Raw genomic sequence first — 15,738 nt, 5'->3', positions numbered from 1 at the left:
TAAATTACAGCAGTATTTGTTTGAATCCATCTCCTAAAATAAAGGAAATAAAAGCAAAATAAACAAATGGGACAAAAGATTTTGCACAACAAAGGAAACTCTGTCAACAAAACAAAAAGATGACCTACTACTGAGCAGGAAAAAGTATTTGCAAATGATATTAGCAATAAAAGATTCATATTCAATATATATAAGCAGTTCATACAACTCAACATTTTAAAAATCTTGATTAAAAAGTGGGCAGAAGGGGCGGTCCCAAGATGGTAGAGGAATAGGATGGTGAGACCACTTTCTCCCTGACAAATTTATCAAAAGATCATTTGAATGCTGAGCAACTTCTACAAAACAACTTCTGAATGCTGGCAGAGAACACCAGGCACCCAGAAAGGCAGGCCATTCTCTTTGAAAGGAGGAAGGACAAAATATAAAAGACAAAAAGAGACAACAGAGTTAGGGATGGAAACCCATCCTGGGGAGGAAGTCATGAAGGAGAAGTTTCCAAACAGTAGGAGACCCTCTCACAGGTGTGTCTGTGGGGAGTTTTGGAATCTCAGCGGGCAACATAATGGGGAGAGAGAAAGAAAAAAAAAAAAAACCCCACAGAATACATGCCTAACCACAACTACCAGCGGAGAAGTAGCCCAGATACTTCTGCCACCAGCGAGGGGGGGCTGGGCAGGGAGGTATGGGATGCATAAATCATTGCTTAGGGTAAGGACTGGGCCTGAATGCCCTGAGGACAATCTGAGGGAGCTAACATGAGACAGCAGCCCAAACTGTGGGACTGCCAGAGAGACAGAAAAAAGAGAACTTTCCCGTGAAAGGCTAACGCACAGCCTGGCCTGCTCACGGAACAAAGGATTGAGCGAATACCAAGGGAGGGCTAGTTGGCTGCATACAGGACCACCCCCCCACCCCCACCACCACCGGAGGCAGCGAGACAGGTGAGTGACAGCCAGAGCTGGAAGGCAAGGGACTGTTGCAATCTCGACCTGAGATCGGCATCCTCCACCAAACTGTGAGCAGGGTCCACGTTGCTAACCACGTCTTCCTGGGATCCTGAACAGTTGACATCTGCCAGGAGGGTCGCAGTCTGAGATCAGCTCTCCAGAGGAGACACACGGCACACCTGAGATGGTGCTCTCATGGCACACCTGGGAAAATGAGTGGCTGGGACCGGGGAGGTAATTACGATGCATGGCCCGCCTGGAACAGTGTGCTCACCAAGCACCTGGTTGCCTGAGTTGCTTGGACCTGGGAAGGGTACAAAACACAGGCCCAACAGAGTCTGTGCCCTTCTGGGGCACCTGAGAACCTGAGTGGCTTAGACTTGGGAAGTGCACAAAATACATGGCCCGCTTTGGACAGTGCCCCTGCAGAGCACCCTGGAGCCTGATCAGTGTAGACCTGGGAAGCGCACACCACCTTGAGCTGGGGCAAACCCAGTGTGGTCCATATACTGCGAGCACTCCCCCCCACACACCAGTGATACTGTTTGCAGTGTCCCTCTCTCCCCACAATGCAACTGAGCCTAAATAAGTGACCACCTTTGCCTTCTTGTATCAGGGTAGAAATTAGACACTGAAGAGGCTTGAAAGAAGAGGAAGCCAAAATAAGCAAGGAAGGAGGAACCACTCTGAAAGTGACAGGTGCAACAGATTAAAACCCTGTAGTTAACATTGACTAAGCATTGGAGGGGGCTTATAGACCTTGCAAACAAGTACAAGCTGGAACAAGGAACTATCTGAAACTGAACTGATGCTACACTGCCCACAACCGCTCCAGAGGAATTCCTAGATATATTTTTGCTATTATCACTACTTAAACTTTTTTAAGTTTAAGTTCTTTAGTACTCCTTTAATTTTCATTTTTATAACCTACTATTACCTTGCAAAAAAGACCCTCTTTTTAAAGCAAATTTCATATATATATATTTTTATAATTTTTGTAATTTTGTTTTGTATTTTTAATATTGTTTTTTTTGAGAGTCTAACCTCTACTCTAGATTTTTAATCTTTGCTTTTTGGTGTTTGTTAAATTTTGTACCTTTAAGAATCTAATTTTCGTATCCGTTTTCACTTAAGGGTGTGATTACTGGCTTGATTTCTCTCTCCCCTTTTGATGCTCCCTTTTCTCCCCCAGGTCACCTCTATCTCCTCCCTCCCCCTTCTCTATTTCACTCTGTGAATCTCTCTGGGTATTTGGACTGTGAAGAACACTTAGGGAACTGATTACTGGCTAGATTGGTCTCTCCCCTTTTGACTCCCCCCCCGCCTTCTTCACCTCTATCTCCCTCCTCCCTGTCCTTCATGTAACTCTGTGAACCTCTCTGGGTGTCCCTCACTTTGGAGAATTGTTTCACCATTAACCTAGATGTTTTTCACTGTGCTGTATGGAGGGAGAAGTCTTGAGGCTACTGTAAGAATAAGACTGAAAGCCAGAGGCAGGGGGCTTAACTGAAGAACTTGAGATCATGAGAGAACTCCTGATTCCAGAGAACATTAGTAGACAAGAACTCACCCCAAATCCTCCATACCTACACTGAAACCAAGCTCAACCCAAGAGCCAACAAGTTCCAGAACAAGACATACCATGCTAATTCTCCAGCAAAGCAGGAACACATCCCTGAACATTAAAAGACAGGCGGCCCAAAGCCATGCCAAACCCACAGACACCCAAAAACTCACTACTGAACACTTCATTGCACTTAAGAGAGAAGAGATCCAGCTCCACCCACCAGAACACAGATGCAGGCTCCCCTAACCAGGAAACCTTGACAAGCCACTAATCCAACCCCACCCACAGGGAGCAGGCTCCACAATAAAGAGGAACCATGAACTCCAGCCTACAGAAAGGGCACCCCAAACACAGCAATCTAAACAAAATGAAAAGGTAGAGAAATACACAGCAGGTAAAAGAACATGATAAATGCCCACCAAACCAAACAAAAGAGGAGGAGATAGGGAGTCTACCTGAAAGAGAATTTGGAATAATGATAGTACAGATGAACCAAAATCTTGAAGACAAAATGGAGTTACAGATAAAAAGACTAGAGACAAGGATTGAGAAGATGCAAGAAATGTTTAACAAGGACCTAGAAGAAATAAAGAAGAGTTGATCAATAATGAATAATGTAATAAATGAGATCAAAAACAGTCTGGAGAGAAACAACAGTAGAATAACTATGGCAGAAGATAGGATAAGTGAGGGGGAAGATAGAATGGTGGAAATATATGAAGCAGAAGGGAAAAAAGAAAAAAGAATTAAAAGAAATGAGGATAACCTGAGAGACCTCTGGGACAATGTTAAGCACCCCAACATTTGAACCATAGGAGTCCCAGAAGACAACAAAAAGAAAGAGCATGAGAAAATACTTGAGATAATATTTGAAATCTTTCCTAAAATGGGGCAGGAAATAGCTACCCAAGTTCCATAAATCCAGAGAGTCCCAAACAGGATAAACCCAAGGAAAATTCCCCAAGACACATAGTAATCAAATTAATGAAGATCAAACACAAAGAGCAAATATTAAAAGCAGCAACGGAAAAGCAACAAATAACACACAAGAGGAGTCCCATAAGGATAACAGCTGATCTTTCAATAGAAACTGTCCAGGCCAGAGGGGAATGGCAAGACATACTTAAAGTGATGAAAGAGAAAAACCTACAACCCAGATTACTGTACCCAGCAAGGATCTCATTCAGATATGAAGGAGAAATCAAAAGCTTTGCAGACAAGCAAAAGCTGAGAGAATTCAGCACCACCAAACCAGCTCTTCAACAAATGCTAAAGGGTCTTCTCTAGACAGGAAACATAGAAAATGTTTATAAACTTGAACCCAAAACAACAAAGAAAATGGCAACAGGAACATACTTATCAATAATTACCTTAAATGTAAATGGGTTAAATGCCCCAACCAAAAGACAAAGACTGACTGAATGGGTACAAAAACAAGACCCCTATGTATGCTGTCTACAAGAGACCCACCTCAAACCAAGGGACACATACAGACTGAAAGTGAAGGGCTGGAAAAAGATATTTCATGCAAATGGAGACCAAAAGAAAGCAGGAGGAGCAATACTCATATCAGATAAAATAGACTTTGAGCATGAGACAAGTGCTCAGGCCTGGTGCACTGGGAAGACCCAGAGGAATCAGGTGGAGAGGGAGGTGGGAGGAGGGATCGGGATGGGGAATACATGTAACTCCATGGCTGATTCATGTCAATGTATGACAAAACCCACTGCAATGTTGTGAAGTAATTAGCCTCCAACTAATAAAAATAAAGGAAAAAAAATACAATAGATTTTCACTAGAAAAAAAAAAAATAGACTTTGAAATAAAGACCGTGAAAAAGACAAAGAAGGACACTACATAATGATGAAAGGATCAATCCAAGAAGAAGATATAACAGTTATATATGCACCCAACACAGGAGCACCTCAATACATAAGGCAAATGCTAACAAGTATGAAAGGGGAAATTAACAGTAACATAATAATAGTGGGAGACTTTAATACCCCACTCACACCTATGGATAGATCAACCAAACAAAATTAGCAAGGAAACACAAACTTTAAATGATAGAGTGGGCCAGTTAGACCTAATTGATAGCTATAGGATATTTCACCCCAAAACAATGCATTTCACCTTTTTCTCAAGTGCACATGAAACATTCTCCAGGATAGGTCACATCTTGGGCCATAAATATAGCCTTGATAAATGAAAAAAAATAAAAATCATTTCAAGCATCTTTTCTGATCACAGTGCAGTAAGATCAGATGTCAACTACAGGAAAAAACTATTGAAAATACAAACATATGGAAGCTAAAAAACATGCTTCTGAATAATAAATAATGGAAGAAATGAAAAAGGAGATCAAAATATGCATAGAAACAAATGAAAATTGAAAACACGACAACCCAAAACCTATGGGATTCAGTAAAAGCAGTGCTAAGGGGAAGGTTCATAGCAATACAAGCTTATCTCAAGAAACAACAGAAAAATCACATCAGTTCAGTTCAGTTCAGTCTCTCATTCATGTCTGACTCTGCAACCCCATGAATTTCAGCACGCCAGGCCTCCCTGTCCAACACCAACGCCCAGAATTTACTCAAACTCAAGTCCATTGACTAGGTGATGCCATCCAGCCATCTCATCCTCTGTCGTCCCCTTCTCCTCCTGCTCCCAATCCCTCCCAGCAGCAGGGTCTTTTCCAATGAGTCAGCTCTTTACATGAGTTGGCCAAAGTATTGGAGTTTCGGCTTCAGCATCAGTCCTTCCAATGAACACCCAGGACTGATCTTCTTTAGGATGGACTGGTTGGATCTCCTTGCAGTCCAAGGGACTCTCAAGAGTCTTCTCCAGTGCTCGCTTCGGCAGCACATATACTAAAATTGGAACGATACAGAGAAGATTAGCATGGCTCCTGCGCAAGGATGACACGCAAATTCGTGAAGCGTTCCATATTAAAAAAAAAAAAAAAAAAGTCTTCTCCAACACCACAGTTCGAAAGCATCAATTTTTCGGCACTCAGCTTTCTTCACAGTCCAACTCTCACATCCATACATGACCACTGGAGAAACCATAGCCTTGATGAGACGGACCTTTGTTGCCAAAGTAATGTTTCTGCTTTTGAATATGCTATCTAGGTTGGTCATAACTTTCCTTCCAAGGAGTAAGCGTCTTTTAATTTCATGGCTGCAATCACCGTCTGCAGTGATTTTGGAGCCCCCAAAAGTAAAGTCTGACACTGTTTCTACTGTTTCCCCATCTATTTCTCATGAACTGATGGGACCAGATGCCATGATCTTAATTTTCTGAATGTTGGGCTTTAAGCCAACTTTTTCAATCTCCTCTTTCACTTTCATCAAGAGGCTTTTTAGTTCCTCTTCACTTTCTGCCATAAGGGTGGTGTCATCTACATATCTGAGGTTATTGATATTTCTCCTGGCAATCTTGATTTCAGCTTATGCTTCTTCCAGTCCAGCATTTCTCATGATGTACTCTATATATAAGTTAAATAAGCAGGGTGACAATATACAACCTTGACATACTCCTTTTCCTATTTGGAACCAGTCTATTGTTCCATGTCCAGTTCTAACTGTTGCTTCCTGACCTGCATATAGGTTTCTCAAGAGGTGGGTCAGGTGGTCTGGTATTCCCATCTCTTTCAGTATTTTCCACAGTTTATTGTGATCCACACAGTCAAAGGCTTTGGCATAGTCAATAAAGCAGAAATAGATGTTTTTCTGGAACTCTCTTGCTTTTTCGATGATCCAGCGGATGTTGGCAATTTGATCTCTTGTTCCTCTGCCTTTTCTAAAAACCAGCTTGAACATGTGGAAGTTCACGGTTCACGTGTTGCTGAAGCCTGGCTTGGAGAATTTTGAGCATTACTTTACTAGCGTGTGAGATGAGTGCAATTGTGCAGTAGTTTGAGCATTCTTTGGGATTGGAATGAAAACTGACCTTTTCCAGTCCTGTGGCCACTGCTGAGTTTTCCAAATTTGCTGGCATATTGAGTGTAGCACTTTCACAGTATCATCTTTCAGGATTTGAAATAGCTCAACTGGAATTCCATCACCTCCACTAGCTTTGCTTGTAATGATGCTTTCTAAGGCCCACCTGACTTCACATTCCAGGATGTCTGGCTCTAAGTGAGTGATCACACCACCGTGATTATCTGGGTTGTGAAAATCTTTTTTGTACGGTTCTTCTGTGTATTCTTGCCACTTATTCTTAAATATTTTCTGCTTCTGTTAGTTCCATACCATTTCTGCCCTTTATCAAATCCATCTTTGCATGAAATGTTCCCTTGGTGTCTCTAATTTTTCTTGAAGAGATCTCTAGTGTTTCCCATTCTGTTGTTTCCCTCTATTTCTTTGCATTGATTGCTGAGGAAGGCTTTCTTATCTCTCCATGCTCTTCTTTGGAACTCTGCATTCAAATGGGAATATCTTTCCTTTTCTCCTTTGCTTTTCGCTTCTCTTCTTTTCACAGCTATTTGTAAGGCCTCCTCAGACAACCATTTTGCCTTTTTGCATTTCTTTTCCATGGGGATGGTCTTGATCCTTGTCTCCTGTACAATGTCACGAACCTCTGTCCATAGTTCATCAGGCACTCTATCAGATCTAGTCCCTTAAATCTATTTCTCACTTCCACTGTATAGTCATAAGGGATTTGATTTAGGTCATACCTGAATGGTCTAGTGATTTTCCCTGCTTTCTTCAGTTTAAGTCTGAATTTGTCAATAAGGAGTTCATGATCTGAGCCACAGTCAGCTCCCAGTCTTGTTTTTGCTGACTATATAGAGCTTCTCCATCTTTCGCTGCAAAGAATATAATCAATCTGATTTCGGTGTTGACCATCTGGTGATGTCCATGTGTAGAGTCTTCTCTTGTATTGTTGGAAGAGGGTGTTTGCTGTGACCAGTGCATTCTCTTGGCAAAACTCTATTAGCCTTTGCCCTGCTTCATTCTGTACTCCAAGGCCAAATTTGCCTGTTACTCCAGGTATTTCTTGACTTCCTACTTTTGCATTCCAGTCTCCTATAATGAAAAGGACATCTTTTTTGGGTGTTAGTTCTAAAAGGTATTGTAGGTCTTCATAGAACCGTTCAACTTCAGCTTCTTCTCTGTTACTGCTCAGGGCATAGGCTTGGATTACTATGGTATTGAATGGTTTGCCTTGGAAACGAACAGAGATGATTCTGTCATTTTTGAGACTGCATCCAAGTACTGTATTTCAGACTCTTTTGTTGACCATGATGGCTACTCCATTTCTTCTAAGGGATTCCTGCCCACAGTAGTAGATAAAATGGTCATCTGAGTTAAATTCACCCATTCTTGTCCGTTTTAGTTAGCTGATTCCTAGAATGTCGACCTTCAGTCTTGCCATCTCCTGTTTGACTACTTCCAATTTGCCTTGATTCATGGACCTAACATTCCAGGTTCCTATGCAATATTGCTCTTTACAGCATCAGACCTTGCTTCTATCACCAGTCACATCCACAATTGGGTATTGATTTTGCTTTGGCTACATCCCTTCATTATTTCTTGAGTTATTTTGCCACTGATCTCCAGTAGCATATTGGGCACCTACTGACCTGGGGAGTTCCTCTTTCAGTATCCTATCATTTTGCCTTTTTATACTGTTCATGGGGTTCTCAAGGCAAGAATACTGAAGTGGCTTGCCATTCCATTCTCCAGTGGACCACATTCTGTCAGACTGCTCCACCATGACCCGTCTGTCTTGGGTGGCCCCACAAGGCATGGCTAAGTTGCATTGAGTTAGACAAGACTGTGGTCTGTGGGATCAGATTGGCTAGTTTTCTGTGATTATGGTTTCAGTGTGTCTGCCCTCTGATGCCCTCTCATAACACATGCCATCTTACTTGGGTTTCTCTTACTTTGGACGTGGGGTATCTCATTACGGCTGCTCCAGCAAAGCACAGACACTGCTCCTTACCTTGGATGAGGGGTATCTCCTCACGGCTGCCCTTCCTGACCTTGAACGTGGAATAGCTCCTCTTTGCCCTCCTGCACCCACGCAGCTGCCACTCCTTGGACGTGGGGTTGCTCCTCTCAGCCACCGCCCCTGACCTCCAGCGTGGGGTAGCTCCTCTCGGCCACACTTCTGTGTGGTCCGTCGCAGCCTTAATTTTACAACAAAAGCAACTAGAAAAAGAAGTAATGAAGAACTCCAGGGTTAGTAGAAGGAAAGAAATAATTTAAATTAGAGCAGAAATAAATGAAAAAGAAACAAAGGAGACTATAACAAAAATCAACTAAACTAAAAGCTGCTTCTTTGAGAAGATAAATAAAATAGACAAACCATTAGCCAGACTCATCAAGAAAAAGAGGGAGAAGAATCAAATCAATAAAATTGGAGATGAAAATGGAGAAATCACAACAGACAACACAGAAGTACAAAGGATCATAAAAGACTACTATCAGGAACTATTTTATGTCAATAAAATGGACAACTGGGAAGAAATGGGCAAATTCTTAGAAAAGTATAACTTCCACAACTGAACCAGGAAGAAATAGAAAATCTTAACAGACCCATCACAAGCATGGAAATTGAAACTATAATCAATAAGCTTCCAACAAACAAAAGCCCAGGACCAGATGGCTTCACAGGTGAATTCTACCAAAAATTTAGAAAAGAGCTAACACCTATCCTACTAAAACGCTTCCAGAAAATTGTAGAGGAACGTAAATTGCCAAACTCATTCTATGAGGCCACCATCACCCAAATATCAAAAATGCCACAAAGATGCCACAAAAAAGAAAACTACAAGGCAATATCACTGATGAATATAGATGCAAAAATCCTCAACAAACTTTTAGCAAACAGAATCCAACAGCATATTAAAGAGATCATACATCATGACCAAGTGGGCTTTATTCCAGGAATGCAAAGATTCTTCAGTATTTGCAAAGCAATCAATGTGATACACCACATTAACAAATTGAAGGATAAAAACCATGTGACTTTCTCAACAGATGCAGAGAACGTCTTTGACAAAATTCAACACCCATTTATGATAAAAACTCTCCGGAAAGCAGGAATAGAAGGAACATACCTCCACATAATAGAAGCCATATGTGATGAACCCACAGCAAACATTATCCTCAATGGCGAAAAATGAAAGCATTTCCCCTAAAGTCAGGAACAAGACAAAGGTGCCCACTCTCACCACTGCTATTCAACATGGTTTTGGAAGTTTTAGCCACAGCAATCAGAGAAGAAAAAGAAAAAGAATCCAGATTGGGAAAGAAGATGTAAAACTGTCACTATTTGCAGATGACATGATCCTCTACATAGAAAACCCTAAAGACACCACCAGAAAATTACTAGAGCTAATCAATGAATATGGTGAAGTTGTAGGATATAAAATTAATGCACAGTAATCCCTTGCATTCCTATACACTAACAATGAGAAAACAGAGAAATTAAGGAAACAATCCCATTCACCATTGCGATGAAAAGAATAAAATACTTAGGAATAAATCTACTTAAAGAAACAAAAGTCTTATATATAGAAAACTATAAAACACTGATGAAAGAAATCAAATCTGACACAAATAGATGGAGAAATATGCTATGTTCATGAATCAGAAGAATCAGTATAGTGAAAATGAGTATACTACCCAAAGCAATTGATAGATTCAGTGCAATCCCTGTCTAGCTACCAATGGCATTTTTCACAGAACTGAGGACAAATAATTTCACAATTTGTTTGGAAATAAAAAAACCTCGAATAGCCAAAGCAATCTTGAGAAAGAGGAAGGGACCTGGAGGAATCAAAACTGCCTGACTTCAGACTATACTACAAAGCTGCAGTCATCAAGACAGTATGGTACTAGCACAAAGACAGAAATACAGATCAGTGGAACAAAATAGAAAGCCCAGAGATAAATTCACGCACCTATGGACACACCTTATCTTTGACAAAGGAGGCATAAATATACAATGGAGAAAAGACAATCTCTTTAACAAGTGGTGCTGGGAGAACTGGTCAACCACCTGTAAAAGAATGAAATTAGAACACTTTCTAACACTGTACACAAAAATAAACTCAAAATGGGCTAAAGATCTAAATGTAAGACAGAAACTATAAAACTCCTAGAGGAAAATAAAGGTAGAACACTCTCTGACATAAATCATAGCAAGATCCTCTATGACCCACCTCCCAGAGTAATGGAAATAAAAGCAAAAATAAACCAGTGGGATGTAATTAAACTTAAAAGCTTTTGCACAATGATGGAAACTATAAGCAAGGTGAAAAGACAGCCTTCAAAATGGGATAAAATAATATCAAGTGAAGCAGCTGATGAAGAATTAATTTCAAAAATATATAAACAACACACACAGCTTAATACCAGAAAAATAAATGACCCAATCAAAAAATGGGCCAAAGAACTAAACAGACATTTCTCCAAAGAAGACATACAGGAATTCATCACTCTCATAGTCGCTTGGGTTGTTCACAATCAAAATTAACAAAGCAAAAAAAAAAAAAAAACCCCACCAAGATGTCTGTTGATCCAATGGCCTATGAGGCCCAGTTCTTTGGCTTCACACCGCAGACTTGCATGCTTAGGATTTACATTGCCTTTCAAGACTACCTGTTTGAGGTGATGCAGGCTGTTGAACAGGTTATTCTAAAGAAGCTGGATGGCATCCCAGACTGTGCGATTAGTGCAGTCCAGATTCGCAAGTGCACAGAAGAGTTTCTTTGCTTCATGAAAGGACGTTTTGATAACCTTTTTGGCAAAATGGAGCAGCTCTTCTTACAGTTGATTTTGCGGATTCCCCCAAACGTCTTGCTTCCAGAAGATAAATCTCAGGAGACACATTCTTACAGTGAGGAAGAATTCCACCTTCTCCAAAAAGAAATTGAACAGTTACAGGAGAAGTATAAGACTGAATTGTGCACTAAGCAGGCCCTTCTTGCAGAATTAGAAGAGCAAAAAAACGTTCAGGCCAAACTCAAACAGACATTGTCTTTGTTTGATGAACTTGAAAACGTTGGCAGAGACCATGGGGCTAGTGATTTTAGGGAGGGCTTGGTGTTCCTGATCCAGAACTCCAGAAAACTCCAGAGTATCAGAGAGAATGTGGAAAAGGAAAGCAAACGATTGAAAATATCTTGATTTCTCAATAGAAAAAGGAGTTTCTCAAGGTGGACTGGTACGGGATTTATATCGATGATATCCTTAATCCTAGTGAACACTATATTTTTGGGAGGGTTTGTTTGTTCACACTTTCTTATATTCCACATCCTCCTCTTTTTTAGTCCACTCTCCTGAAGCATCTGTGCTTTATATTGAACTAATCTTTGAAGCATCTGTGATTAGAGGTCTGTAATGGGTGGGAAGGGATTCTTGGTTCATTAAGAACTCATTTGGGGGCATGACTGAAGAAGTAAAGCTTTCCTTGGCCATTCAAAGATATTTGTAAAAGTTGTACCTTGGTCGTGAGTCCTTTGTAACCTTGACCTTTTTGTCTTACTCTTTGGATAAAATGAAATGACACACACACACACACAAAAAAGAAGACATACAGGTGGCTAACAAACACATGAAAAGATGCTCAACATCACTCATTATCAGAGAAATGCAAATCAAAACCACAATGAGGTACCATCTCATGCCGGTCAGAATGGCTGCTATCCCAAAGTCTACAAACAAGAAATGCTGGAGAGGGTGTGGAGAAAAGGCAACCATCTTACACTGTTGGTGGGAATGCAAACTAGTACAGCCACTATGGAGAACAGTATAGAGATTCCTTTAAAAACTGCAAATAGAACTGCCATATGACCCAGAAATCCCACTGCTGGGCATGCACACCAAGGAAACCAGAATTGAAAGAGACAGATGAATGGATAAGGAAACTGTGGTACATATACACCATGGAATATTACTCAGCCGTTAAAAAGAATTCATTTGAATCAGTCCTAATGAGATGGATGAAACTGGAGCCCCTTATACAGAGTGAAGTAAGCCAGAAAGATAAAGAACATTACAGCATACTAACACATATATATGGAATTTAGAAAGATGGTAACGATAACCCTATATGCAAAACAGAAAAAGAGACACAGAAATACAGAACAGACTTTTGAACTCTGTGGGAGAAGGTGAGGGTGGGATATTTCAAAAGAACAGCATGTATACTATCTATGGTGAAACAGATCACCAGCCCAGGTGGGATGCATGAGACAAGTGCTCGGGCCTGGTGCACTGGGAAGACCCAGAGGAATCGGGTGGAGAGGGAGGTGGGAGGGGGGATCGGGATGGGGAATACGTGTAAATCTATGGCTGATTCATATCAATGTATGACAAAACCCACTGAAATGTTGTGAAGTAATTAGCCTCCAACTAATAAAAAAAAAAAAAAGAAAGAAAGAGACACATGTACCCCAGTGTTCATCTCAGCACTGTTTACAATAGCCAGGACATGGAAGCAACCTCGATGTCCATCGGCAGATGAATGGATAAGAAAGCTGTGGTACATATACACAATGAAATATTACTCAACTATTAAAAAGAATGCTTTTGAATCAGTTCTAATAAGGTAGATGAAACTGGAGCCTGTTATACAGACTGAAATAAGTAAAAAAAAAAAACAGTATATTAACACATATATATGAAATTTAGAAAGATGGTAATGACGACCCTATACACGAAACAGCAAAGAGACACAGATATAAATAAAAGACTGTTGGACTCTGTGGGTTAAGACAAGGGTGGGATGATTTGAGAGAATAGCATTGAAACCTGTATATTACCATATGTGAAGTAGATGACCAGTGCACGTTTGGTGCATGAAACAGGACACTCAAAGCCGGTGCACTGGGACAACCCAGAGGGATGGAATGAGAAGGGAGGTGAGAGGGGGGTTTGGTTTGGGGTCACACATACACCCGTGGCTGATTCATGTCAATGTATGGCAAAAACCACCACATTACTGTAAAGTAATTAGCCTCCAATTAAAATAAATACATTTTTTTAAACAGTGGGTAGAAGAGCTTAATAGACATTTTTCCAAAGAGGAAATGAAGATGGCCAGCAGGCATGTGAAAAAATGCTCAATGTGATTAATCCTCAGGGGAATGCAAATCAAAACCACAGTGAGATGCCATCTCACACCTGTCAGAACAGCCATCATCAAAAAGAAATAGCACCTGTTGGCAAGGATATGGAGAAAAGGGAACCTCTTGCTGTTGGTGTGGATGTAAATTGGTGTAGCCACTATGGAAAACAGAATGGAGATTTCTGAAAATAAAGCATTATTTTTTTTATGACTTATTTACCTTGTGACTCAGCAATTCCACTTTTGAGTATATATCTGAAAAAAGCAAAAATGCTAATTCAAAAAGATATGTACACCCTGGTTCATAGTTCATAGAAACATTATTTACAATTGCCAAGGTATGGAAGCAACCTAAATGCCCAAACAAATGAACAGATAAAGAAGATGTGGTAGACATGTACAATAAACTACTCAGACTCAAAAAAGAACAGAATTTTGCCATTTGCAGCAATGTGGATGAACTTGGAGGACATTATGCTAAGTGAAATAAGTCAAAGACAAATACTGTATGATCTCACTTACATATGGAATCTAAAAAATAAAACAAGCTAGTCAATATGACAGAAAAGAAGGGAACTTAGAGATATAGAGAACAAACTTGTGATTACCAGTGGGGAAAGGGAAGGGGAGAGGGGAGAAGGGGTAAGGGAGTAAGAGGTACAAGCTAAATAGGTATAGAATAAACTACAGGGATAAGTGTTACAACATATGGAACATAGCCAGCATTTTATAATACCTATAAATGGAGTATAACCTTTAAAAATGGTGAATCACTCTGTTGAACACCTGTAACTTATGTAATATTGTACAGCCTTGTGGCTCAGCTGGTAAAGAATCTGCCTGCAAGGTGGGAGACCTGAGTCCTTTTCCTGGGTTGGGAAGATCCCCTAGAGAAGGGAAGGCTACCTACTCCAGTATTCTGGCCTGGAGAAGTCCATGGACGTGTAGTCCATGAGGTCAGAAAGAGTTGGACACAACTAAGTGACTTTCACTTTCACAACAACTGTGCTTCCATTTTTTTTTTTTTTTTGTGCTTCCATTTTAAATAAGTAAAGGAGTGGATTAGCTGGCTGAGAAGTATGGAGTGAGCTCTGGTTTAAGTATCCTCCACTTGAACTGTGCCACTGACTCCTTTAGAGATCAGACACCAGTAGACTGGTGACTGATAGACATCAGAGACTCTGATATTGATCTCTGGCCTCGTCTTCCTCTCATGACCCCTTCCAAGTGTATGTCAACTGTAGTCAGCCCTTCTTGACAGAGGGGGTGTGTCAGGCAGAAGCAAAGTTGAGAACCACAGTACATAACTGGGAGCTCCAACTGTGAGGCAGGGAGTGTATACACCTATTATTTTTTTTTAATCACTGTTCCAGAGTTGGAAAATTTTTTTACTGTGTATCAGGTGCTTATGAATTCTTTTTTTTTTTTTTTTTGCTTATGAATTCTTGCAGAGAAAAGAATGAGCACCTTTTCCAGGTTGAGGAGTTCAAAAACTGGAGGAGTCAGGCCTGGGGAAAAGACCCACACAGAAAGTATCAACAGAAATAAACTTGTTGCTCTATGAAACAGTTCCCCTTTCTCGAAAGAGAAAGGTCTTATAGTCAGTGACCAGAAATATTTGCCCAACTTGATCTTTACTGAGACCTGACCGTGGGTGGTAGGCAAAGAAAAACAGCTTGTGTTCTGGATCCTTCCCAAATCAAGCAGGATATAGAGTCTAAGAGCCTTGAGTGAGAAGGGCCAACTATTATGCTTTGTTTTCAGATGAGTGATGTAGAAGCTGGTGCTGCCACTGTCTTCCCATACCTGGGGGCTATGATTTCACCCAAGAAGGTAATTTGTGTTCTTTGTAGGTCACTGGTTGCTTCAGGGCACAGGACTTGTTCATTTCCCTGCTTCATTCCTTAGCTTGCTTTACTGTGACTGTGATGGCCTCAGGAACTAACTTTGTACCTGGACTATAATCTTTTGACCACTACTTTGGGAAAAGGTATAGGAGATCCTTCAAGGACGGGTGGGTTTCCAGATGTTCACCACGTCATAAGGGGTAGATACTGCCTGCATAATGCCCATGGAGTCCTAGAGCTCTGTGCCCTGACACTTTGGTGAGAGTGTTTCCTTTCAGATTGGAGT

General features: G+C 40.7%; 2 protein-coding genes and 1 non-coding gene across 3 annotated transcripts in view; all 3 read left to right on the top strand.

Annotated features, from left to right (window-relative positions):
* Positions 1-15,738, top strand: part of LOC122440146 (prolyl 4-hydroxylase subunit alpha-2-like) — a 117,122-nt gene that overhangs the window by 61,930 nt on the left and 39,454 nt on the right. Inside the window, exon 6 of the mRNA XM_043466008.1 lies at positions 15,370-15,438. Within this exon, the coding sequence (XP_043321943.1) occupies positions 15,370-15,438 (69 nt within the window). The remainder of the gene's footprint in view (positions 1-15,369; positions 15,439-15,738) is intronic.
* On the top strand, positions 5,367-5,473 carry LOC122441069. Its single transcript, XR_006269213.1, has one exon. It is a non-coding gene; the product is annotated as a U6 spliceosomal RNA (small nuclear RNA).
* Positions 10,969-12,046, top strand: LOC122440145 (protein MIS12 homolog). Its single transcript, XM_043466007.1, has one exon. It carries the CDS (start codon positions 11,043-11,045, stop codon positions 11,661-11,663), a length of 621 nt encoding a protein of 206 aa, XP_043321942.1. The 5' UTR covers positions 10,969-11,042; the 3' UTR covers positions 11,664-12,046.

Source organism: Cervus canadensis, chromosome 4, assembly GCF_019320065.1.
Source record: "Cervus canadensis isolate Bull #8, Minnesota chromosome 4, ASM1932006v1, whole genome shotgun sequence".
In the NCBI taxonomy this organism is placed as follows: Eukaryota; Metazoa; Chordata; class Mammalia; order Artiodactyla; family Cervidae; genus Cervus; species Cervus canadensis.
Note: the sequence above shows the minus strand (reverse complement) of the source record. Positions and strands in the feature narration are given on the sequence as shown.

What these genes read in the sequence shown, in the direction of transcription:
- LOC122440145 (XM_043466007.1), top strand. Translation starts at nt 11,043, where the DNA reads ATGTCTGTTGATCCAATGGCCTATGAGGCCCAGTTCTTTGGCTTCACA.